The sequence below is a fragment of the Pelodiscus sinensis genome, chromosome 7, assembly GCF_052426305.1.
Source record: "Pelodiscus sinensis isolate ZL-2025 chromosome 7, ASM5242630v1, whole genome shotgun sequence".
Lineage (NCBI taxonomy): Eukaryota > Metazoa > Chordata > Testudines > Trionychidae > Pelodiscus > Pelodiscus sinensis.
Genome location: NC_143058.1, coordinates 68512957 through 68539988, shown reverse-complemented (window position 1 = coordinate 68539988; position 27032 = coordinate 68512957). Strand labels below are relative to the sequence as shown.

General features: G+C 38.7%; 1 protein-coding gene across 2 annotated transcripts in view; it reads right to left on the bottom strand.

The window, feature by feature from the left end:
• MFSD6 (major facilitator superfamily domain containing 6) overlaps window positions 1–27032 on the bottom strand; it is a 96596-nt gene that overhangs the window by 11045 nt on the left and 58519 nt on the right. For both annotated transcript variants that reach the window (XM_075934178.2, XM_006113315.5), the window contains exons 2-3: window positions 14459–16027; window positions 5956–6053 (exon numbers count right to left, since the gene is read on the bottom strand). In XM_075934178.2, the coding sequence (XP_075790293.2) occupies window positions 5956–6053; window positions 14459–15978 (1618 nt within the window). In that variant the 5' untranslated portion in view covers window positions 15979–16027. The remainder of the gene's footprint in view (window positions 1–5955; window positions 6054–14458; window positions 16028–27032) is intronic.

Here is a 27032-nt window from a genome sequence, read left to right as displayed (position 1 = left end):
CAAGTTTCCACTGCTAACAGTGGCAGAGGTCCTTTCAGATATAAATAATACATATTCATTTGAAGCACTTTAGGCTAATCAAATTATAATACATTTTGGGTGCCTTTTTTTTCTTACCATTGGAAGTCAGAAAATGCAGAGACAATTTTGCCTAAGGCAGAAAACAGCAGTCAGATGTCATAGAGCAAATAGAACCAATAATTATCAGCTTGCAGAGAGAAGGGAAGGTTGCTGTCTGCAGCCTTAATTTGAGATTCTGAATTTGGGGCAGGGGGAAAGAATAAAATAACAATTTTATAGAGAATTACAGGGTGAACACACCTGAAACTATTTTACTGTGGTTCTGCTTTAAAAACCCTCATGGGACTTGCTGGAGATACTTATTCAAAGTTGGGTGGAATTAAAAACAGGCACAGGTCATTCTGATGACAATTGTGCAAATGCTAGTAATGGGTAACTTATAAAAATGGTTGTGAGTATGGATGATTTAACATATCTGTCTTATATACCAGATTTATTAACCAATATCAGGGAGACAAGAGTTCAGCTCTGCAATTGCTGGTCAGTGTAGGCTAACAGCCACAAACTAAATTAAATAAAATCAGCATAAAAAATCTGTAGGAGGAATATTGACATACAGGTTTACATAGTATTCATTTAATGAACAGCAATATACTAGATTTGATCTTCTGGCCATGAGTCTATTTGATGTTAGAAGGTTCTATGTTAATTCTTTACTTTCTGCAAAAAGAATTTACAACAAAAATACCTGGGAATTTCAGAATACTTATAATGGAGGAATAGTCAGATTACAGAACACATCATGTTTAATGGCTCATCTAGAAGTAAGTGTTAAATTGCGAGTTTGCCCTTGCTTATCCACATCAAGTCTGTTGAAAGATAACTTAGGCGAGACATGCAGAATGATTTTCAGACCACTTTATACCATATATATGAGTTAAAAAATAATTTTAAAAGTAGTAATTAAAAAAAAGCTAGTTACATACTGATGAGATTCCTGATTGACTTCCTTAAACTATTGTATTATCTTCTTGATCTCCAATTTAAAAAGGTATAAACTAACAAGGTTGATTCAGTTTTTTGAAAACTGTAACATATGGGGATTAAAAATAATGCATAGTTTTGTGGCACCTTAAAGACTAACAAAATATATACGTAGACGATATATGTAGAGAATCATGAGCTTTCATGGGTGAAACCCACTTCATCAGATGAGATGGAATTGAAATAATAGAATCCAAAATATATATAAGAGCAGAAAGCATTTGCCCATCAATTGTAGACCCATGTTAATGAAGCTCATTTAGTGGGCTGGATGTGTTCCTTTCATAGCTTTTGATGTGGAAAAGCAAATGTTAAAGGATTAAGAAAAATCACTGAAAAGCTTATGTAACATAGTCAGATGATTAGATTTAAAAAAATCAAGTTAAAAACCTAGCAATTTCAAAACATTTCTGGTGAACTTTCAGTAATTTGACTCAATGCTAATTTGTTTGGTAAGGAAAACTAAGGCCAAAAAATTAAAAACACATGCCCACAAATGTAGAGCAAGTTGAGAGAAGCACCTGATGGTTTCAATGCCCTTCAAAATTAACCTAATCCCTTTAGAGTCAAATAGGATCAAATTTGCTTTTTATTGTGTGTGTATCACGAAATCATTTGGTTTTTGTGATGGGCATCGATATAACACTCGCAATTTCAAACTGAACCCTACTGAGAAACCTGTTTGGATTAGAATTAATTAAATGTTTCAAGAGAGACTGTACATGTGAAATATAAAATAATACTTTTGATTTTTTTATCCTGCTTTAGCTCTAGCTTCTCTTTGTACTGAAGTTTTCTACACATGCCAACCTCTAGCAAACTAAGCTTCAGAGTATTGATATTTTATAGGATGTAATTCATCCAAACAGAAAAGGATTTTTTTTTATTAATTACACCCTTCTCTAGGGATGTAAAGCAAGGAGGAGGAGAAGAGGAGACTAAGGGGGATATGATAGAGGTCTATAAAATCATGACTGGCGTGGAAAAAGTGAATAATGAAAAGTTATTTACATATTCCCACAATATAAGAACTAGGGGTCGCCAAATGAAATTAACAGGCAGTAGGTTTAAAACAAACACAAGGAAGTTTTTCTTCACTCAGCACACAGTCAATCTGTGGAACTCCTTGCCAGAGGATGTGGTGAAGGCTAGGACTTTAACAGGGTTCAAAAAAGAGCTAGATAGATTCATGGAGGTTAAGTCATTCAATGGCTATTAGCCAGGATGGGTCGGAATGGTGTCCCTCCCTAGCCTCTGTTTCTCCAGAGATTGGTGACAGGTGAGGGATCACTTGAGGATTACTTGTTGTGTCTCCCCCCCCCCGCGGGGCATCTGGTATTGGCCACTGTTGGCAGACAGGATACTGGGCTGGATGGACCATTGGTCTGACCCAGTATGGCCGTTCTTATGTTCTTTGTTGACTACCTGATAAGCCTAGGCTTATTGGGTAGGTGAGTCAACTACTCACATTTCCTTTCTCCCCGCTTGTTGCCACTTTATCAGAAGCAGCAAGGAAGGGAGCAGGAGCCGGTGCTGGGGGGAACCAGCTTAAAAACCGATTCCCCCCAGCACAGTTTCTGTGGTACCGCCTGCGCCCCCCCCCCCCCCCCCCCCCGCTGCCTCTATCAGAGGTAGCAGCGCAGTGGGGACAGGGCAGGCTGCCACGAAGCAGCCTCTGCCTGTGACAGACCCAATCAAGACTGAGCTCCTTCCCTTATCAACTAATCATATAGTCATTAGTATTTTTATCAACTACATGATTAGTCAATTATCAGCCCAGTAACAACCTTACCCTCCTCTCTCCCTCTTCCTTGGGAAATCAGAAACATAAATTCTGACTCTCCTAGCTATTTAAAATAGTCACAAATTGATTCTGTGACCCCCATTCCACTGTTACACAGTCTGGAGTACAAAGGAAGCTCTACTGCAGAGGCACATGAACAGGCAAGAGGAGGACCTGTTCTATCCTGGATGGTCTTTGTGAGCACTCTTCCATTTTACATCAGTTAAACTAGTCCACTTGGAACAAATCTGGCAGTTATCATAGCTCTGCATTTTTCTTCCTTAAAGACTCATAATCAAATCATCATCTTTATATAATCAGATAGTCAAGAGTTTTCAAATGAACTCTGATTGTGTGAAAGGAAAAGATTTCAGTATACTAGCCTATCAAAAAAATGGGTATAGTCTAATAAAACTGTAGTGAACAAATTGTCCCTACTCTCTCCCCCTTCCCTACCATGTTATATACTCCACAGAAATGGCTATCTTTGCTAACTTTAACTTGAGCTTCAGGCACAAATGGAAAGCAGTACTGGCCCTGGCACTTGTTTCTGGACCAGTTTAGCCATTTGCCACTTTTTAAGAGCTCCATATCTTTAAAACAGATATTTTCAGGTCATTAGTCTCACCATCCAGCAGGACAATTTAGAATGGCTGCTATCACACAGAGGAGGTAATTTTATACTGGGAAAAATTCATTGTCAGAATAGAGGTCAGCCCATTGTTTTGAAACTAACATTTGAAACCAGAGTATAGTAGTGATAAAACTAGTCATTGTAAAGAGAATGGTAAATTGATGGGTCTCTTAACTAAGTTTCTTTATATCTACTAAATGCAAAAAGTCAACATACTTGAAAGACAACATTTAAGAAGGGTAAATGCAGGTTTGTGTTGACTTTTTTTTACACACCCTAGCCACCCAAAAAAAAATAAAAATTGCCGGTCTCTCAATTTTTTCAGTGGTGTTCTGTGGATTATAAATTAGACTACTAAATGTTCTACTGTAACTTTGACAAGAATTGGAGACATGTTACATGAACTCATTTCCTTGCATGTTTGGAGAATGAACATGTACAACGTATTTACACCCCATTGGCACTCGTATGGCTGGCAGCCTTTAAATTTCCAGCAATTTACAAGTTAATCCAACCATTTATTTTCATATAACTGTTCTTGTGTGACTAAACAAGGATTACAATTTCCACACTTTCATCAGGAAGTAAGTGTAAAATAATCTTCCCATTTTCTGGTTTAGGAAGATGCTGTATTTCAGCATCTCACCAATTTATATACACGGATTGTAATGTTAACCTTGCTACAATTTTGCGACTATCAATAGATGTAGTTTGCACAGTCTCTTCTAGAAATCTCTCCGTGCCCTTCACACTCTGTGGTGGCCCTGAATTCTTAATTTGACGTTCAATATACATTTATAATTTTATATTAATAAAACATTTAATCTTCTTTAAAATTAATGTATCCATCACTATCTAAGTATTTCATTAAATGGCTATTAAATGATGAAGTAGTTTATATCAAGAACTTCAGGAAAAACAAATTCCAAAACCCACTCTAGGTAATAAACAGCACAAGTTTGCCATATTTTCCTGTATCAGTTCTACAAGAAAGTTATTAGGCATTGAAAACTCTGTTAGAGCTAGGGATGTGAAAGTGTAACCATGTGCATGGTTACATGCAGGCTCCCTGTATGCACAGAGAGCCCTGTGTGTACCGGCTCCTGGGGAGCTGCCTGCTACTCCCTGTGCTGCCTCTGATACATAAGGCATGATACAGAGACAGCACATGGGGGGAGAGCGGGCAAGCGGGAACTGGTGTTCGCAGGGAGCTGGCTTTTACCCCGGCAGTGTTGCCTCTTTATCAGAGGCAGCAGTGCAGGAAGGGGGAGACAGGAGACAGTGTATGCAGGGAGCCGGCTTAAAAATCAGCTCCATATGTGCACAAGCCACGCAGCAGACCCAACTGCTCCTCACATGTAACCACTGAATTTTTTCAGTGGTTACACGTTTACTTAATTAACCACATTTTAACATCCCTAGTTAGAGCATATGTGATAAGATACTTATCAAATTAAACATTTTTTCAATATTGCATTAAAATGTACTCATGTCATGTATATAATGAAAAAATAAACAAATATTTGGAAACTAGAATCACTAGATCAAAACAGAAGGCACATTAACACCACAGCTTGTAGTGACTCATCACGTGTTGCTCACTTTAAGTGGGAAAGTCAAATAATCTAGGTCTTAGACTAGAACCATCTAAAAAATGGTAATATGGCAGGGTGTGAATATAAATGGCAGAAAGCCCATCTGAACTATAGTAATCTAATATGCTTTTAGTACACCTCAGAGGTCCTTTACAAATATGATTTTTCACCTGACAGTAGGACCTAAAATTATGTTTTTGTACAGACTACACACATATCATCAATATCTCTAATTTAAAATAATGGCCCTGTACACCTTTGATTTGAATAAAAAAGTAAAACTATAAGGCTTGTTTTGCCTTGTGTGTATATTCAGAGCTTTGATGAAACCTAAGTTTGACAGGTTACAGTAGTACATTCAGTAGCCTAAGTTATAAACCACAGAAAAAACAATTGCAGAAAAATTTAACAGAGACAGGATGTTCCAGAACAATTTTCCTTGGTGGCAAGGGCATTTAAAAGAAGAGTTAACACAAACATAAAGCCTCCCTTTTTAACATCTTTCAGAAGTGCTGACTTTTTGCATTTAATAAATATAAAGAAGCTTAAGAACCCCAGCAATCAAGCAGCATTTGCAGGTGTGTATTCAACTCAAGTTCCTGTCTCCTTGTTTAGTTACAGGGTGTGTCGATCTCTAGCAGATCTGTTTGGATCAACACACAGAACAGTGGGGCATATCAGCTGCAGAACCAACCTCCTGACGTCAAACCTTTTGCATGACAATCACTGTAAAAATTTATGAGGCCACAAGTCTTTTGGGATATTTATAGTCAGAAGCAAAGAGCTACTGGATTTTCTCTTAATCACAGCTCAGATGGCAACATGAATAATTTAAGTGTCTCGCTTTATACTATGAAATCATAACTGCATGATTTTACCTTGAAGTACTTCCATAGGGAGAACAGTCCAGGCATTTTCCAGATACGAGATGTAAATGTAGCGAGCTGTATTACAGGCAAGGCCAATATAGAGCACTCTAAAGGGAGGAAGGAAAAAAGCAGTCACAGGCTTGAAGTTTCCATATCTTGTATGGTACCATAAATACACACAAATGGTTTCTAAATCTTAATATGAATGTGAATTGCAGTACAAAGAGGAGTATGTTCACATGCAATAATTTCTTACTCAAAAATAAAAAATCTTCCTTTACAAAGATCCCATACCCAAATGCAACCTCTCCCTGCTCTACAGGCAGGCAGTTAAATTTCTTCCAAGTTAAAAATAAATATGTAATTGATTACATTTAAACAAAACCCAGAAGAATTCTTTTCAACCAACTAATGGAAAACAAAATTAATTCTAAATAGAGGCATGTTTCTGTATACGATTAATAGATTCTGTGAATGCCTGACTAGAAAGTGTCTATTCTTGTTTTATGTAGTGTCCTACTACATTGTCTTAGAGAGAATATAGTTTCCATTCCACCTTACATAAGCCTTTTAAAATGCCTCAGTGATTCATTCTTCATGTCCTGTACTTAGTAACAAAGCTGTACCATTTAAAAGGAATATAGGTCCATATTATTATAGAAATGTATTTCATCCACACTGATGTAGAGTTAGCATTCCAGGAGTTGCATCCAGTTCACTACTATCCTGAAATATGCATATTTCCACAAAAAGCAATACATTCTGTATTCAATGGCATGACTCAGGATTCAGTTGTCACCAGTCTAGTTTTCAACAAGACAGTCCAGTTTGTAAGCAAGAGTTTTAAAATAACTGTTAAGCAAAAAGCCTGAGTCTAGTTTTCACAGTTCATTTTCTTGAGACACTATTTAACCAAAGATTTTCTCTTTTCCTTCCTTCAGGCTTCAACCCAATTGCCGCTTGCTCACCAAACTGAACTGGCATTACTAAAAAACAGTCTTTATTATACATCACCTCTTTCCTATGGCTCTAAAAAGGAAACATTTTAGTAGGAGGTGATGAACCATCTTTTCCAGGACCAGGAAAAGAGGCATACTGGGATAACAGACTAAATTAATCTAAATAAGCAACAAATCATTTGCCTTTGTCCATCACTGGCTGGAAATTGCAATCTCTAAAAATCAAAAACGAGGTGGGGTTGACTAAAACCCCTTACCATCCACCCTGCTCCCACACACCCCCATCCATAAATGGGTACCACTAACTCACTCCCTCGTTTGCATTTGACAGATTCACTGGACTTTACAATAACCTTTTCTGACTCTTTAAAAGGTTATTTTTGGCTCTTGCTTTCACCCACTTTTTAGCATCCTGCTTATTGTACCTCATTGGAGGGCAAAGAGGACACTGCGGTATTTACTGTTCTGAACTCAGGTGTTTTGTAAAACAGCTTGTTATTCAATTTGCAGGTTTCTAGTGGACCTGTTCCAAGAGGGAACGAGTGCAGAAGATTCAAGGTGACACACAGATGTTAAAATAAAAAAACCACCCTAATCTTAGAATGATGCCTTGCACCTCCTAAATAACCAGGGCACAAGGGCCATGTAGGATAGAACCACAGGACATTTTTAAGAAGGAATGGTTGGCCAAAGTGTTAAGGCACAAGTTTGAGAGTCTGAATATTAGGGCTTGCTTTATTTCTTTCACAGCCCCAATCTCACTGCATTCTCTTAGCGAAGTCATTTAATCATTCTGTACCTCAAGTTAGCATGTGTGAAACTGGGCTAATACTTTTCTATTTCACACAAGCATTGTGAAGCTTACATCAATGTTTTGTTAAGAGACTTTTAAAAATTTAAGCTGGAAAGTGCTAATTCAAATGCAGTCTCTCTTAAAAAAAAAAAGTAGATCATATGATGTTCAGCCTTGGTGGCTTCCACTTAACACAAATGCCACAGCATGTACAATGCTCACGATATCTGTATGCAAACATAACTACATTGGAGCCAGCCCACTGGGATTAGCCAAGCTTGTGCTTTCTGCAATAATGCCTGGATTTGCAAAGTTCTTAATATATTATACATTATAGTAGTTCACATATTTTTGCAGGAAATCTTATCTGACATCCCAGCTGGTGGCTCCAGATTTTCTGCTTCCACAGACGTGGCTGTGCATGTGTGCAGTTGGGGAGGAGGGGACGGTCCATAACTGGTGTGTGTTGCCAGGACAGAATACACTGGAGCATCACTTAGAGCAGAAAATGGGAAGCAATGGCAAGGCTGGACATTAATGGACAAAGAGGGGTTGGCGATTAAATCTGTAGTGAACAAGAACTACAACAAATGTATTCCTTTAATCTGTTCATCTCTACCGTCTTCCTTTCGAACAACTTGAACTTCTTTTTCCTTGATTGACTCCTCCACATACAATTTCTTGCCAACTTCCTCCCAAAGAGAAAAATGTCCTAACCAGCAACCACACTTTTCATGTCTCCTCCACACCCACTTCTCTTGTGTGCTAGTCTCCATTACTTCAGAAACATAACAGGAGTAAACATTAAATAAGGAATACAATCTGAGTTCAGAGTTTCCTGCTTGGTTGCATATACCACTATTTTTTGCAAAAGCGACGAGGAGTCCTGTGGCACCTTATAGACTAACTGAAGCGTAGGAGCATAAGCTTTTGTGGGCAAAGACCCACTTAGTCAGATGCAAGTGGGTCTTTGCCCACGAAAGCTTATGCTCCTACGCTTCAGTTAGTCTATAAGGTGCCACAGGACTCTTCGTCGCTTTTGCAGATTCAGACTAACACGGCTACCTCTCTGATACTTGACACTATTTTTTGGCCACTAACACATCCAATTGCTAGTCTTTCAAGACATTCAGCTAGATATTTATAAATAGAATCCAAAATGACCAAGATGATCATATTTGGGTGTCAAAAGTTTAAGCTGCTAATCAGAAGCAGCCTGATTCCAAGTGTTGAGCCTTTCAGTTTAAAAGCCAGTAAGTACTTATGGAGCCCTCATCCTAAACATTGAGCAACTGCTTTGATGTTTCTCACCTTTCCAGTTCTCTCTCAGATCCTACAACACAGCTGTCTTGCAGGGCTGTGCAAATAACTGATTTTTTTTCTGTTCAATGACTGTTATGAAATAATAAAAAGTTTAGAGTGAACCAAAATTGAAAAATCTGAAAAACCTTACACTCTTTCCCTGGCCCAACTATTCATTGTCATTCACAGTGTCAATTCATAGTACACTGCTACTGCCTCTCCCTGCTGTTTGTGAACGGAAAACAAAATAATGAGATCAAAACTATTTGGTAAATTCTGTCAAATTTACCAATAGTTTCAGTTGAACTACAATTGCATTTTTCAGTGAATAAACTGTTCATGTGAAATTTTTGGCCCAGCTCTAATTATTGTTCCCAAGGAGAACAAAGGGCACTAAACAATTTTGAAAATCTGTCTATTTCATTTAGGTGTGTACATAAGAGCTATTTCGAAAATCCGGCCTTGATGATTTAAACATCCTACCCTCCATATGACATGCAAACAAAATAGCTAAGTGCCAGCATATAAAAACTAGGAAGCAACCAGAAGAATAGGTTTATGCCCAGAATAGAACAGTGGTATTCAGATCAGTCTATTAATCAATGAAAAGTGTTCAAATTGAGGTAATTGTTCTCTCTGGCAATGAAGAAATTTGGACCCCTTTTCTAGATACATTTAGACATAAAATATTGAGATGGCTCAAAGAATGGCATATGTCTTCATTCCACCTATCCTCTTTTCCCCTCCACCTCTCTTCTCCCTATTCATGTACACCTTCTCCTTGTTTACCATTCTAACCACACCCTGACATGTTATGTCTATATATCATTGTCTGAGTTTGTTCTGGCTTGTCTTGCAGATTTATATTGTAAGGCCCCACAATTCCATTGGCCAGCCTGTGAAGAGTGCAGAATTTAGCAGTAAGTCATTTACCTTCTTGTACTTTTCAATATCTGTTTCTTTATTAAAAAAATCAATAAAACAAAAAAAAGTAAGCAGAATTTCAGTGTAACATAGTGTCTTTAGTTTTTTAGTTAATTCAGGTCCATTATTGGGGAAGCAATTGTTATGTTTTCATACAGTTCTTCCACTTAAGTAGATTGCTTAATAAGGCTAAATAGCTTTCCTAACTTCAAATTTTACACATAATTAGTGGCAGACAAAGTAAAAAGAAGAGTAATTTAGTAGCAAAGACTAATTTTCATTTCAGCTCACAGACAATTCTGAAACCTTGAGAGTCTCTCTACACCTGCAACAAGAAAATGACTGGTTTGGCATATTAAATTTTCTTTCTTCCTCTTATATTAAATATATTGAATATTAGTCTTATGTGAAAGTTGCCAGATGAATTGCAGTCTAAAAAAATATGTTTCTCCTCTGACATTTACAGTTTGATGCATATTTTTCCTATTTATCTGTGTCAGAGCATGTGACTACAAAGAATCAAGCCTGTGCCTGTCTCCAGCAACTTAGGCGGGAGGGACAGTGCAGGTATTAGCGTTAGGCTATCAGAAAAATTATAGCCAGAGTGTCTGTTCTTTTAGAAAGGAGAGGTAGAACACAGAGACATCAGTGTACTTCTTCACTAGCAGTATGGGTTAAAGGAAGGTAAAACAAACTTCAGTGTGACCTTTCCACACCGTAACACAAAAATCAGAGTCATTTCCCTCACAACAGACCTACAAAGTCTTCAGGGCTAGGTGTAGCGTGGAAGGAAGCTTTCCCCTCCCACTATTACACAGAATTCTTAACTCTGCATATGCCAAAATTGTTCCCATTCTGATTTTGGGCCATTAATAAATTATACAGACTTACAATATACAACCCTGGTCTCATCTGATTATCCCTGTTTTACCTAAAATACATTAAACATCACTAATGATTAGTGTACAAGTTGGACCTCCCTGGTCCAGCACCCTCAGGACCTGACTGGTTCTGAATGAGGGAGTTTGCCGGACATGGGGAGGTCAATTCCATCTCTCTGCTGTCAGGACTCCAGGGTCCCCTGTGGTCCCTCAGCAGACCTAAGTGGAGCTCCCTTGCCCCCAAGGCCGTTGGCTCCCAACAGTCCCTGCTGCCTCAGGGTCATCAGGCTCTGCTCACCTCAGAGCTGCTGTAGCTCCAATGGCCAGGGACCACTGGGACTCCATTGTCCCAGGGCTGCTGGGGCTTATCCGATAAGCTTTTACATTTTACCCTTTTACTTCCACAATCCTGCCATTTCTCTTCCCAGATTAAATTATACATGAAAGAAAAGGAATAAACCTATGGTTTTGTACTGTTATCAAGAACAATTTGAAAACTCCAGGAAATTGAAGTAACTTGTTGAAGCTATAGGATAGATTGTCCTGACTACTTTTCTTGAATGTTTTAGCTTCTCATCCCCTGTATGCATTTTTAGAGACTTTAGGGTCTGTATTACAGAAATTCTTCTATGTACCATATGTTCATACAATAGCTAGCACATTGTGGGTTCTACTTCAATATAAAGAAAAATATTCAGGGGGGTAAATAGATCTCAAATGTTAAGAACTGATCTTAACTCCTAAGGTTGCATACGCAAGAGCATTATAAAATAAAGCTTTATAATTAGTTGTTGTGTAAACTAACTCATTGATATGAAGATTAGGAACATCAAAGGTTTATGAAAAAAATCATGGTTTAAAAGGCACTGTAGGCAGCCAGGAGTTAAGGAATTGCCGAATCCAATAATTTTGGATATGTGAGCTATATTTCAAAACTGGTAGTATCCTGTTCAGATATAAACCCATTTTTATTATAATCTGCTAATGATGGTTCTTTTCATGATTATTATACATTTTTCAATGTCACTGTGACCTTCAACGAAAATTATGTATTTAACATGAGCGTGTCCCAGGTCCAGGTTATCTCCACAATTGCACTGTATGCATGCAAACAGACAGGATAGAATTATTATCTCTTGTTCACTTATACACCTTTGAAGTCAATATATAAATGTAAATTTCAAGGCTTGCCACACCACAGATGTTGCCAGACTAAGGATGTTAAATACCAGTCAATTTACTAGTCGAGTAGTTGATGGAATTTCCATTGACTACTTGACTAGTCAATAGGCACTTCTTCTGCATAGGGGCTTTTGTACATTTCAAAAGAAGAATGCGGAACTCCACATGTAGCCCGGGGCCGACAGGAACTCCTGCTAACTCCAGGCTCCACAAGGGTGTTTCTGCTTTGAAATGCACAAGAGCCCAAGGGCTCTAGTGAAATGCACTACCCAATAGGGACTTCTGCTGGGACTCTTGTGCATTTCAAAGTGGAAGCCTCTGCATGGAGCCCAGAGTCAGCAGGGGATTCAGAGTCCTCCACTGACCGTGGGCTCCATGCAGTGCTGCTGCTTTGAAATGCTGCGCTTCCCCTTTGAAACACAGCCATGGTGTTTCAAAGGGGTAGCTCCACACAGAGCCCGGGGTTAGCTCCATGTGGCGCTGCCACTTTGAAACACCGCACTGGGCTCTGTGCGGTGCTGCCACTTTGAAGTACTCCCTCTTCCCCCCCACCTTTGCTGCCTCTATCTGACAGAAGCAGCAAAAGGGGGAGGGAAGAATGACTAGTTGACTTGACTAGCCGACTCGACTAGCCGATAAGCATTTGCTTATTGGATAGTCAACTAGACCTTAACATCCTTATGCTGAACCAGAGAGTTCCAGTTAAAGGAAGTACAACCTGTAGTATATCCAGAGTAATATACCTCTTCTACACATCCGGCACAAGACCTCTTGTCAAAACAAACATAGTGCTTCATAACTGCAAGCTGATTATTTATGTTTCTTTTTCAACAGAAACAATAAATGTCAGAGGAAAAACATATTTTTAGAGTGCAATTCATCTAGCAACTTTCACATAAAACTAATATTCAATATATTTAATATGAGAGGAAGAAAGCAAATTTAATATGCCAAACAAGACATTTTCATGTTGCAGGTGTGGAGACACTCTCAAGGTTTCAGCATTGTCGGAGAGAAAATTATCCTTTGCTATTAAATTACACTCTTCCTTTTCCTTTGCCTGCCACTTAAGCATAAAATTTGAAGTTATGAAACTATTTTAGCCTTATTAAGCAACCTACTTAAGTGGAAGAACTATATGAAAACATAACAGCTTCACCAATAATGGACCCGAATTAACTAAAAGCCTAAAGATGCTACTTGGAATAAAATTTGATATCCCGAATGCCTGGCACGGTAACCTGAGAGATCACTTGAAACAGACTTTGGTTGACATCAAGAGAGAGACAACCAGTGGAATCAACTCACTGAAAACAAACAGGACACGGCAAAACAACTGCACAACCCAAATGGTTGAAAATGCACTGATGCCCAAGGATCTATTATCTAGATGTGTGTGAAGAGGGCATAGGAATAAGACTACATATATTGTTTTGTGAAAATATGTTTTGTCTCTATTTAGGGGTCCACCCTGAGGTGTGACAATTTTATTACACTTCAAAATAAACAAACCCCGTATAGATTGTTGTTCAAACGAAAACTGGAGTTGTGAAGCAGAACCATCTAGGATACACTTTAAAGTAATCCTTTCAAGGGTAAACTGCCAAATATCGCTAAAGTGCTGAAAATACATTTTGGGTGTCCGGAAGAATAAGTTATAATTATATACATGTTTAAAATTAACACTGACATCACAAGGCAATCATGTATCTAAATATATGTGGGTCACAACAGGTATCTTTAAAATAGGGGATGAGAGTGGTTTTGGAGAATTGTTGCCTAATTGTTTACATCTACAATAAACAGTAATTCAAAGATTGTAACCGAGTTCCATTCTCTACATAATATATTCAAGGTATTTTTGTAATATAAAAGTTATAGCACTGGAATATATTACAGACTCAGTGTCACATTAGGAATTTAAGAGATAGGAGGAAAGAATTGTATTAAAAATAAGACTTGTTAGAAAAAAATCCATGATCAACTTTCACCAGTTTGTAGCATTTTTTGATCTTTGGGTATATGCTACAAGAATCTTTATATATTACCTCTTCTGTTTCTACTGCACTGAACTCTGATCTTGCCTAGTGTATCAGAGACTACACTATTTCTGGATATACAGTGTTCTAGCACCAACAAAATGTCACTTCTGGACATATTTCTAGGGATGGTACTGACTAATATTGATATCTTCACTGATGGTGGTCTCCAACAGTTCAGATAAGTGAGCTAGCCTGAATACCCAGCTTGTCTGCAGGACCGGGAGAGGGTATCTGCTCCAAGCAGAACCATTCAGCTCAGCCAGGAAGAGTATAACTTACAAGAAGTCTCATTTCCAAGCAGCGCAAATATAGTCAAAAAGCAGATTAAACAGGAAGAGTCTCTTTAAAATAGAAAAACCATGAATACTCTGCACATTTAGCTCCAATACCACATGCACAGTTCTTTAGTGATTTTTGTCATTTGCTTACCTGATGTGACCAATCAGTTCAATCAACTTGTGGCTAAAGAAGTAGGCAGTCAGCTCAGACACATGGCTCAAGACGGAACAGACTCCAAAGAGGGTGGTAGTGCCATTCAGGTCTTCCAAGTGCCAGTAGAGAAAGGTGAATACAAACCCATACCCAAACCCCATAAACCAAGCCACAAACAGCACAGATCCATACTGTATACTGCAAAGGAGCTTTATAAGGTCCCAAAAACTGATTGACTGAGACTGGCTTAGGCTGCTGGGACTATCATCAGAGGATTCAGTGGAGGCATTTCCTTCCACCTGTGGGATCTCTACTTCTTTCCTCTTGTTTTCATCTTCTTTGTAGTGGTTATAATGGAATCGGAACTGGGTGGCCACAATTAATGCCATTGACATCAGTACACCAAACACTATGAAAACAATCCTGTAGTTCTTGTATTCAGGAGCTTTACACCCCAGACCTTCAATGATCACTTCTATATGCGTATAGTCTATACCAATGCCCACTGAAAGCATGGCAAGTCCCCAGCCTAGAGAACCCCACATCCGCTGCAAGCCATAGCGGTCCCTGTGTTTGCCAAGGTACTGAAGAGTCACAGTGTCCACAATGGTAACAGATGAGGCACTGAAAAACTCTCCTATGATGACAACCAAGAGAATGAGTAGAAAGATAGCTTCTACTTCTTGATGATCATAAATCAGCATGACATGGTCAAAAGATGCTGGCTTTGTAGTGACAACAGGCGGCATTGTAGGGTGGGTCAGATTTCCTGGCAGTCCTGGGTGAGTGGTACTATTCTTTGAAATAAAATGTGTATTGTTGTTATCCAAGGCGAGGTCTCCATCTCCAATTGGAGCAGAAAATGGAAACCATTCCAAAGGTGGAGGACTGTTAGCTAATAGGCGCCGTTTCCCACGACTTTTTTGTGATGTAGCACTAGCTGTAGTTAAGAGAGACGAAATGGAGGCATTTTGTGGCAGCGATGTTACAAGGTGACTGGCATTGGAGGGATGAGGTGGTGGAGGAACCTTTGGTACACATCTTAAAGTGGCTGGTCTAACAAATCCAATCCCCAGGTTAAATAAAATCCAACATAAAAGAGAGAAGAGAAGGACAACTTTCCCTTTTTTAAAGCGATCTGCCACGACTCCCCAGAAAGGAGCACTGCAGAACTCAATAAAGTATCTGATGCCCACCAAGAGTCCACTCTGACTAGGTGACATGCCCAGCTGCTTATAATACACAGGAAGCAATGGGTAAAGAGAGCCATATGCAGAATAAAAGAAAAAATAAAAGACCTTGGAGATCAGAAGATCATTATTTATTTTGACACAGTGTCTTTCTAACCAGTCTAACTCCTCGTCTGGGATAGTGGTAGTCTCTGTTGAAGGAGTTTCATTTTGAGGCTGATGATCTTGCTCCTTGGAAATTCCATTGAAAGGATCAGCAAGCACATACTTTCTCTTCTGCTCCTCTTCATCATCAGTTAAAATGGCAACTTTATCATCAGCCGCCATAGCTCACCACCAGCATCTGTACTTATTGACCACAGTGACTGCAGCTATCCTGTAGGGCAAATAAAACAGATTACAGTTAAAGCACAACACAGAGAAAAAGGGAGAGCCTCTTTTAATTACTTAAATGCTCTACTCCATAAATACCATGGGATCTGAGCAGAGAAACACATTGTATTCAACTGCCAATTCACTTTGCTAGACAATACTGTCAGGCATGAAAAAGTGGAGTCAGCATCCAACACTGTCACAACTACAGCAACTTATCTTCCAGCAGCAGTTCTGTAACTCATTGCAATAACCATCCTTTACATTCATTACAGGAGAAAGATTTTCAGAAGTCACAAACAGAAATAAGGCAACTATCTCATTTGTGCCTTGGAAATCTTGCCCCACAAATCACCTGCTTTCCTAACAATTTAACTCCAATATTTACCATATTGCTTAACTAACTATAGAACAGGGAATGAGGTGACTTAGAGGACAAGAAAGAAGATATGGAGCTTTTCTTCACCAATCCACTTCAATGGTATCATCTATGCAAAATTATTTCATCTCCATTTGTGGTCTGATTTTCAGAAATGCTGAGCATCTACAATTTCAGTTGAAGTCAGTTGGATTGCGGTTGCTCAGTGCTTCTGGGAAAAAGAAAAGTAAGGTCCTCCGTAGTTCCTAGTGGACAAGCATCTACATCATAAACATCATTGCCACAATTAGGTTAGAAGCTTCACTAACAAGAGGTAAGGATTGAACAGACATGGGACTAAGCTAATCTTTTAGCCTTTTGGGTCAAGGTTCAGAAATACAGGAAAACTGGGAAGAAAACTTACATTACCGTTGCAGGCCCTATACTTATTTTGTGGAGAAACAGTGGATTTTAGGAAGGTCGGTCCTGTACCTTTTCACAAATAATTCATTTACAAACCAATTTTAAAAGCTACCCGGACACAGATTTTGATTTTAATACTCTTTCATACTCAAGTTGCTCATAAAAGATCTTAATAATGCAGTTAGCTATTAGTAATTGTCCTTATTGAACAAAAAACATTTTTTTTATGGAGAAGTGCGGTCTATTAGTTCTTGGCTTCCAGGTTGGAGACATATTGCATTAATTTGAGGTTTTGTGGCATTAATATTTGTAAGTTTAACCAGGGGAAAAATAGATTAGCAAACTATATAATGTAAATATGTTTCATTCTAAATAAATATTTCAATGCACATTTCTGAATAAGACATGCCACAACACAATTTAACTTAAATATTTAATAGAGACTCTCTTGCCTGAAGCAATACATATTTATTTGTCTTTTCATTGTGGATCAATTTATATTCAAAAGCAACATTTTTAACATTTAATTCGATATTTTAATGTCTTTTGGGTTACAGATAAATTGTTCCACTGAAATGTATTGGTGTCATAATTAGGAATGTTAGCTATTGGGTATCTGTGTAAACATGTAACCACTACATGTAAACATGTAGCTGTTTACACATGGGGGAGGGGGGGGAGAAGACACCAGGCAGAAGCAGTTGCTCATTAGGGGCCAGTTTTTAAACTGGCCCCCTGTGAGCACTGGCTCCTGCCTGCCACCGACCCTCCTGCTGTCTCAGCAGTCGACTACATGTTGACAATCCTAGTCATAATTTTTAAACTGTGAATTATGGAACATGTTTCTCCAGTGATTCCTTTTATATTTTCTAAGAAATTGAATTTCTTATTTGAAGCCCCCATAAGATTCTAAAATATTAGGAGATGGGAAATCACACTGGTAGCTTAGTCTTGCCTTCTGACAAATTCATTGTTGATGGAGATAAAGTGAGATTATCCTTTAAATAATCTGATTGTAGTTTAGAATTTTCATCCCAAACATTAAGGACAATAACTGAAAGTGGATGAAGTCTAAAAGATTTCTTTCTAACCTAATAGTATTCACAGGTATTTCTATTTCAGTGATATTTATTAAGTTCTGTTCCATATTAAATCAACGTGTACTAGGTATTTAAAAAAAATACCTGCATCAGACACAGACAGCCTGCCAAAGAAATTAGAGGAAATGTCGGATGATCAAGTTATAAAAGGAGCACTCAAGGAATATAAGGCCATTATGGAGAAGCTAAATTCATTCACTGTATAGGTCTTTACTGAAGAGGATGTGAGGGAGATTCCCACATCCAAGCCATTATTTTTGGGTGACAAATCTGGAACAAATTGAAAAATTAAACAGTAATAAGGAACCAAGACCATACAGTATTCATCCAGGAGTTCTGAAGGAACTCAGATACAGAACAGCAGAACTACTAAATGTGATCTGTAACCTACCATTTAAATCGACTCCTGTACCAGGTGACTGGAGGATAGATTATATGATGATATTTAAAAAAAAAAGGCTTGAGAAGCAATCCTGTCAGTTACAGGTTGATAAGCCTAATTTCAGAACCAGGCAAATTGATTTAAAATATTGTAAAGATTTTACTAGGGAAGAACCAAGAAGGCTTTCGTACAAGGAAAATAATACCAATGTATTGGACAGAGGTATTAGATATTAGATCACATACTTGTACATTCAGAAAGGCTTTTAAGCAAAGTTAGCTTTCATGGTATAAGAACGTCTTCTGACAGTTCAGTAACCTGTTAATTGTCAGGAAATAAAGAGTAGGAATAAAAGGCCAGCTTTCAAAATGGAGTGAGGTAAATATTTGTGTCCCCAAGGGATCTGTATTGGGACTAGTGTTTTTCAACAGTCAAATGATCTGGGAAAAGGGGTAAATTATGAGGTGACAAAATTTGTCAAGATAGTTCAGTCCAAAGCTGACTCCAAGGATCTCACAAAACTGGGTTGGTGGGCAACAAAAGGCAGGTCAAAGTCAATCTTGATAATTCAAAGAAATGCATGAGGGAAAACAATCTAAAATAGGTATTATCACTCAAGAGAAATTTTGGAGTCAATGTGGATAGTTCTCTGAAAACATCAGCCCCATGTGCAGCAGCAGTCAAAAAAAAGCTCAGACAATGTTAGGAACCATTAGGAAAGTGACAGATTTATACAGGCAATAATTATAAAACCAGTATATCTAAATCCTTGGAATGCCCATACCTTGAATATGTCTATTAGAAATGGAAATTGTACAGAAGGGCAACAAAAATTATTTAGATGTACTGACCAGCTTCCATATGGAGAGAGATTAAAAAGACTGGGACTTTTCCAGCTTGGAAAACACATGATTAATGGGGGATATGAGAGAGGTCTATAAAATATTAGTGAGACAAATGTGAATAAGGAAATGTTATTTACTTCTTCACATTACACAAGGACCCCGGCTCACCTGATGAAATTAAGAGGCAGCGTATTTAGAAACAAACAAAAGGAAGTACATCTTCACAGAAATCACAAAGTCAATGTGTGGGACTCATTGCAAAAAGATGTTGTGGATGCTGAAAAAATAATGGGGTTAAAAAAGAATGACAAAAATTCATGGAGAGAGGGCCCAGATCCCCAGCTGATCCCAGACTTTGTACGGCGCTGCCACTTTGAAATGCCAAGAGGACCCTGACTCTGGGCTCCCACACCGGCATTTCAAAGCCGCAGCGCCGCACAGAGCCTGGGGTCAGCAGGCAGTCCCCAGCTGATCCCAGGCTCCATGTGGCACTTTCACCTTTAAAGTGTAGCAACAGCCCTAGTTTCTACACTTCAAAGGCGGACACGCCCTATCCACTATTCGAATAGTCAATGCATTTTGCAATTAGTCACACGCGATTTAACATCCCTACAACATACAAAGAATTTTTAAACACAACAGACATGATTCTTAATTTGTGTTTTTATTTTCAGTTTCACTTTCCAACTGGAATAGGTTTTAGAGTTAGGTTTCCTAGAGCATGTTAATTTTTATTAGGTTTATGGATAACTAATATTTTACAATTGCTTAATATTGTTGGGATTCAAAAATACGAAGTTATTGGCTATTTTCCCTATATTTTTTTACATCTGCTGTTTCATCCATTTCCTTCTAAATTTGTTACATACCTGTATTGCCACTATATTTTGTCCATAAACTTCTTAGTAAAAAGGTTATTTCATGAAACAAACATTTTAAAGTAAATATTTCACTGCATGCTATTAGTATTGCACTATATAGCCTCCAGTACTAGGACACAGTATCTGCATTAGTAGAAATTTCACGGGATTATTTTCCAGGTTTTGAGCAGAGTCAATTTTTAGATGCGGTGTTAATTTTAAAAAAAGGGGTGGTGGGCAATGGAAATCAGCAAATAGGTTTATTGGAATTCCTGCAACAATGGTTCCAACTACGGCTTTCTAGCATCTAATAAAAAGAAGAAAGCTTGATCATTGGGCAGCTCTACAGTGAAATCAACCTAAGTAAGCATCAGCAAAAACAGTTCTTAAGTTATTGTGTAATTGGAAGTGAGAGAAATAGCCTAGCCTTTCCCAATTCCAGGGTTAATTTAACTGCATCAACCATTGCAATTTTACAAATGGTACTGCTTTGTAAAAACATTTTCCATATCCACACGATTTTAGTCTGAAAGGGACACTGTGTGGACTATAGTTTCAAGGATAAGCTTGAGCAAACTACAAACATCTGTAGCCAGGTACAGACAAGTTGTGCATGTCCAGACTAGATTCCTTACAAATGTATTAGCTATCGTGAATTATTTGGCATTCAAGTAGAGCCCAAAAAACTCTACCAAAGACAAGGCCTTAGAAGAACACAGTAATACGAGCGTGGGGTTTTAGTCAGGAGCTATTGAACACTGCGTTATGACCTCATCCTAGAAACCACAAACATACATTTCAAAGCTGCTTTTACCAACTTACCCAAGTGTCAAAGTTAAATTGAAAAGTAGCCTCTAACAAAGGTCATGTGTGCTCCAATTTGGTTGCAGTGGTTAAAGGATTGCCTGTGGGACGGGGGTGCATGAGACATCACCAACGGGGACCTTGCCCCCTAATATGCAAGGCAAACACACTTTCCAGAAGTTGAAATGCCAAAAATCACTCTCAGAGACAAGGGGAGAACTATTTATGTAGGTCCTAGGGATGTTAAATATTGATTAATTGAATAGTCGATTAACCTCATGAATTCTTATCAGTTATTCGACTATTCTGTAATTCCCGGGGATGGAGCTGGCAGCCAGTGCACTCTGGTCTCACTCTCAAGGAACCCCCCACCACTCCGCGCTGCTGCCTCTCATACAGAGGCAGCAGTGTGGGGTGCTAGGCAGGAGCTGGTCCACGAGGGGAGCCAGTTTAAAAACTAGCTCCCCTCACGGACTGGCTGCCTGTCACCCTGTACTGCTGCCTCTGTATCAGGTGCTGAGTTCTCGGAACCAGCACAAGCCAGAACTGAACAAGGCTGCCAGTGCCCCAGGCTCTTAATACATTTTAAATGCAGAGTGAGGTTAGGTCCCAAACCCGGTGCGAGGCAGGACTGAGCCAAGCTGATGGCCAGCCTGCTAAAAAGTGTACTGGTGGGGGGGAGGAAATGCATATAGTCTATAGCATTAACCTATAAACTTTTGCTTACCGGTTAATCAACTACACTATTACATCCCTAATAGGTCCCCAACATCTGAACACCTCCCAGACATGAAGTTCCATAATACCATTTCTCAGTTATTCTTCCCATATTACAAATGCAGAGAAAAGAAGCCACCTGCTTAAAAGTCACACAGGAAGTCTGTCTGTTCCAAGAATAGATGTACAGATTCAGTCTATGAGACCACCCTTCCTCTGAGACTACTTACGTAAGCATACATTGATTTCCTTTTAACTACAAGCCTATCCTTCCTTTCTCTTTTGTGACTGTGTATTGTTTCTTTTTAGTTAAGGATTAGCAATCAGTTATATAAAAGAAAGCTTTGAAAAATAAATTATTCCTTCTGTTGTAAGCCTGTTCCTATTTTTCCACCCCTGCTGCATTTACTTATGTTTTTGTATCAGACATTCAAATCTATAACCATTTATTTCTTGCCGAAAAATCAGCCACAATAGGAGTAATCAGAAGGACCATCTAGCCTTCATAATGATCCTTCCACAATAACTGTTAAATACAAGGAAAAAGGGAAGCAACCCTTTGCTCTGAGAATTAAATACTGGTAAGTGGGCATCTGGTGCTACCTTTAATTTCTAATATTACCTTAAAGAAAACAAAACTCAGTGTCTTGTTATACAGGTTGAACCTCTAGTCCAGCACCCTTGGGACCTGACCGCCTCCGAACCAGAGAATTTTCCGGACCACAGGAGGTCAATATTGTCTTGCAGCAATACCAACACTTCCACTGCTTACTGGACTATTAGAGGACATTTAGGGCTAAATTAAAGCTAAATAACACAGAACAGACACAGAGAGCTAGGACTGGTAAGTGTAAACTAACTTTATGGGACTGTGGAAAACTTGGCCACACCCATGAAAAGTGGACATCTGGCTAACTAAAATCATTCCAGACTACAGATGTTTCCAGACCAGAGAGTTCTGGACTAGAGAGGTTCAACCTCTAGTCAATTTGGCAGGCAAGAGCCAGCTGTCACAATATTTTCCACTGTTTGTTAACTAGACACCTTATTTAAATTATTTTACTACTTAACATTAAAGAATGATTGAGAATCAAATGAAAATTCAAAGATTTTTATAAATATAAGAGAAAAACAATTTGATCTGTTTCCAAGGCATCTAGAAAAATCACAGAAAACATGAAATATTTTTGAGGTATCCTAATGTCTTGTTACAGTTTAGTTTTTTTTTTTATTGAATACAGTGACATACAACTACACAAGACTGTAACAGGCAAAATTATTTGGAAAGGACAAGCAGAGAATAGCAGGCTTTAAAATTCATAACACACACAAGGAAAGTTACACACTTAAAGCAAAATATTTTTCTTCACATTATCTTATTAAAACACTCCTATTCATTCTTAATTTAATAAAAGGTGCTTATTCACATTGGCATTAGACATTCTGATATTTGAAACAACACGATCATTCAACGAATTGTAAAACACACAGAGCCAATCTATTCCAGACAGCCCAACCTGGCACCACAAATCAATCCCTATAATTAAAAGGAAAGATCAAGTATATATAAAAGCTCAATTCTCACTCTGCACTCATCCCTGCCAAAACTCTGAGAAAACATATGCATTTTCAACATGTGCTGAAGACAACAAATCTAATAGCAAAGCAAATGCCAAAATTTAAGGGCACCCCCTCAAAAAAAGTGTCCTATCATTCGCCCCATCTGATTTAAATCAAGAAATACACAACTCAAATGTCTCCATGGATTATAAGTGCAGTAGTACAGCAGGGGCACAGCAGCAGCTGCCCAGAGGTTGATCTCAGGCCATTTTGGGGTTAAACTCTTGCAACTGACCCATGTCAGCTGACTCAGGCTTTATTACTATAAAATTGCGGTGTACAACATTCAGGCTTGGGTTGTAGTCCAGGATCTGGGACCCTCTTTCCCTTTGGGTTTCCTAGGACTCAGCCTCCAGTCCAAGTCCAAATGTCTACACTGCAATTTTACAATATCATGAGCCCAAGTCACTGAAATGGACCAGCTGACAGACTGGTCACCAACGTGGACATATCCTTAAAGTTTTTATAAGCCGAAACACCAACAGCAAATTAGATTTGATACTTTAAGGAGAACTTCTAGTACAGAATAAATACTTGATTTTAACAAGAAACTGAGTGTACTTGAGAATCAAAAAGCAATATAATTCTAGAGAGCTTTGAAATGAGCAAATTAAATGCAAATGGCTAAGCATATCTAATGCAAAAGCCATAATTTGTTATATACTCAGTATAGACAGTTACAGAAGGACTTTCATCAGTTAAGTATCTTCAACAATACTTTGCACAAAATGATATTTACACTAAAAACTAACAAATCTGAGAATGAAGTACCCAAAACAGGAAGCTTTATCTAACACCTTCAAACCCATATGTAGCTGTAAAAAAAGAGCAGATTGGATTGCAGTCTGCATGGGCTGATAAATCAGAAGAGTTTCAGTAAGGCCTTCCATGTCAAATTATCAATATGGCATCAAGTTTCTATTTAGCCCTCTCCAATTTTCATTAAACTTGGCCAATAAAGCAAGTTTGCCATCAAAGAGAAATTTCACAAGAAACTTTCCTATTAGAAGATTTTCAAGTGTTCAGTCACTCATTCTTCTAAAACAATACTTCACAACATTTACTCGATATCTTGCTATTCACGGTTTATAGAAATACCCCAGTGCTACAGTTGAAGATGCATCTGTGTCATGCTTAAAGTTTTGTACTTCTCTCATAACAGATACTAAAATATTTACTGTGAGCCATCAAGGCCAATAAAACAGTGCATGAACCTATGTAAGGCATTCAGAAGTGGTTTCTAGTGTTGAGCTACAAAGGTAATGACGTTAACTTCACCTCACAAAATCCTGACAATACAATGTGTTTCAAACATCGGGCAAATGAGAGAATATTAGCAAATGCAGTATTATTGGCCAAATCCATGTTTCTATTAAAGCTGCTGGGTATTTTGCCATCGAAACACCAGAATAAGAGGGCTGATTCTACAACTAACATTTAGTCCTATATTGACTACCATGGGATTGTGCCCTTTAACAAAATTACATATGCAAGATCTTTCTAGGATTATGCTCTGTATATCTGATTATCTGTATAATATCTGTATTATGTTTTGCTGCTTTAAACATTACAAACAAAAGCAGATGTGCAGGACCTTTCATATTGCTTTTTAGGAGCATACCCATCAGAACTTGATTTCTTCAGCACCAGTTTGCATACCACAAGCACAGCTATATAGAGTACAGAGTCAAGTTCACAGTTCTCCAATATCAGAATTCAAAAGCCAGCCCTTTATCCTCCTTTCAATCCATTTATAAAGGTACCTTTGATGTGGAGTCCCTACAAATCACTAGCATTGCTTACACTGTTGACCACCTGAAACTCCCAAGACCTCTGTAACTACTACTCATGCAAACACCCTGTCTCATTCTTCCTCTGCTCCACCTTTCTTTTGATTAATCTCTTTAGTATTTAGAAATCATTTGATTGCTAGCCTTCTGGATCAGAGGCTGCCTTTGGTGTTATTTAATTATCTAAATCCTCTAATGCTTTTGGGGGATTAAGACAACACAACAAAGACGTAAAAATACATTCTCCACTGCTTACCATCCTGTATATTTATTTACACCTGAGCAAAGTGGATGTGACATGCTACCCTTCTGGTTTGGTAACATTTTACACTCACTTTGTCCATGTAAATGACTGCACAAGATGCAAGTAGGCAGTCAGACCCTATCTATTTACTTTGAGCTGCTTAGGTGTAAGTACCCATTCTTCAGATACTTAATGATGCCCTGTCTCACACTCCCCTTTCTTTTTCTCCCCCCTCTCCTTTCCCTCGCCTATTTATTTTGAGTTTTCATATCCCCTACTCATACTCCAGTCATCTGAAGAAGTGGACTGTGCCCACGAAAGCTCATGATACCATCTACATGTTTTGTTAGTCTATAAAGTGCTACCAGATCATTTGTTGTTTTTTTCTGTAAGACTAACTCAGCTACCCCCTGAAGATCCTGTATTTATTATACATCTAGACTAAACTATGTTCAAGAGAGGCTAGCATTGCCATCACAAAGAGCCTTTATCAGTTCCTCTGGAACACCAATGATTTTTAACTGCTAATATTTTCTCCACTCACTTTCATAAGAGACTTGTTTTGGCCCAACTGAGAATGGAAAGATTTTTTGCTAAAAAGTTTAAATCCAAAATTGAACTAATCTTTAACAGGTTATATAATGTGATAGTGAAAATTACATGGATTTAACATATGTAATTTACATTTTAAAACTACCAGTAGTTACATGTTATGATGCGGCTAACACAAAACTAGGTCTTAAAAACTCTATACCTAGCAGCAAACACTTCACACAGATAAATATTGAACTTCTGCTGGGTTTGTGAGGTAAGCTCATTGACAGGTTGGACCTCCATAGTCTGAACTTCCTTTGTCTGGCAACCTCTGTGGTCCAGTTTCTCCATGAGTACCCCTGGACTGGAACACTCATGGGTACAAGCTGGGCCTGGGTGCTCAGCAACTCCCTCCACCCTTCCAGAGCTTCCAAGGCACCGTAAATAGCTCAGAGGAGTGGGATGGAGGGGACGCTCAGGAAGAGGCAGGGTGGTGGTGGAGCCAGAAGCACAGTCCCACAGTCAGTGGCAGGGGACAGGAGTGCAGCCTAGTGGCTGCAGAGCTCGGTGCACTTCCACAGGGCTTCATTCCTGGCCTACAGGAGAAGAGCTCCACAACCATCCTGCATCTTCCCCTAAGTGCCACCCCCCCAATCCCTTCTTGGTCAATGCTAGCCTCTCTGCTGCTGCCAGAGTGGAGCCCTATATCCGGCAGCAACAGATGGGCCAGCAGAGACTAGGGGTGTAAAAGGATAGCTGATTAGCCTGACCCTTAAAAGGTGAGGCTTATTGGTTCTGGTTAACCAGTAGGGGCTCGAGCAGCCCCGTGCAGGGCCCACCGAAGCAGCCTCTGTCCATGGCAGGCCTGCCCGTCCACCCCCCACAGGTTACATGCTGGCTCCCCAGGAGGGCTATAAACACTGCAGTATAAAGCTTAAATAAGCTGTACTCTTCAGAGTTCATAGTGTGTGTAACCTTTATGATTTTTAGTGATTACATGGTTACATTTTTAACCGCAGTTTTACATCCGTAGTACTGACCTCCTCTGGTCTGGAAGATTCCCTGGTTCAGAACTGGTCAGGTCCCAAAAGGTACTGGACCAGGGAGATACAACCTGTACTATATATGCCCATAGCTATGCTGATAAATGAAACATGCAAGAGTATGAACAAAGTAGTAAATAAAAAGTTCCCACTGATCAAGAGGTTAGTTCATTTAGGTTTTAATTTAAAAAAAATATATATACAAAACCTGAAAATCTGCAAGCGAGAGCATCATGTTTAGCTAGATACCCTACCACGGGATAGGAAGTGACAATTCCTCTGAAGATGT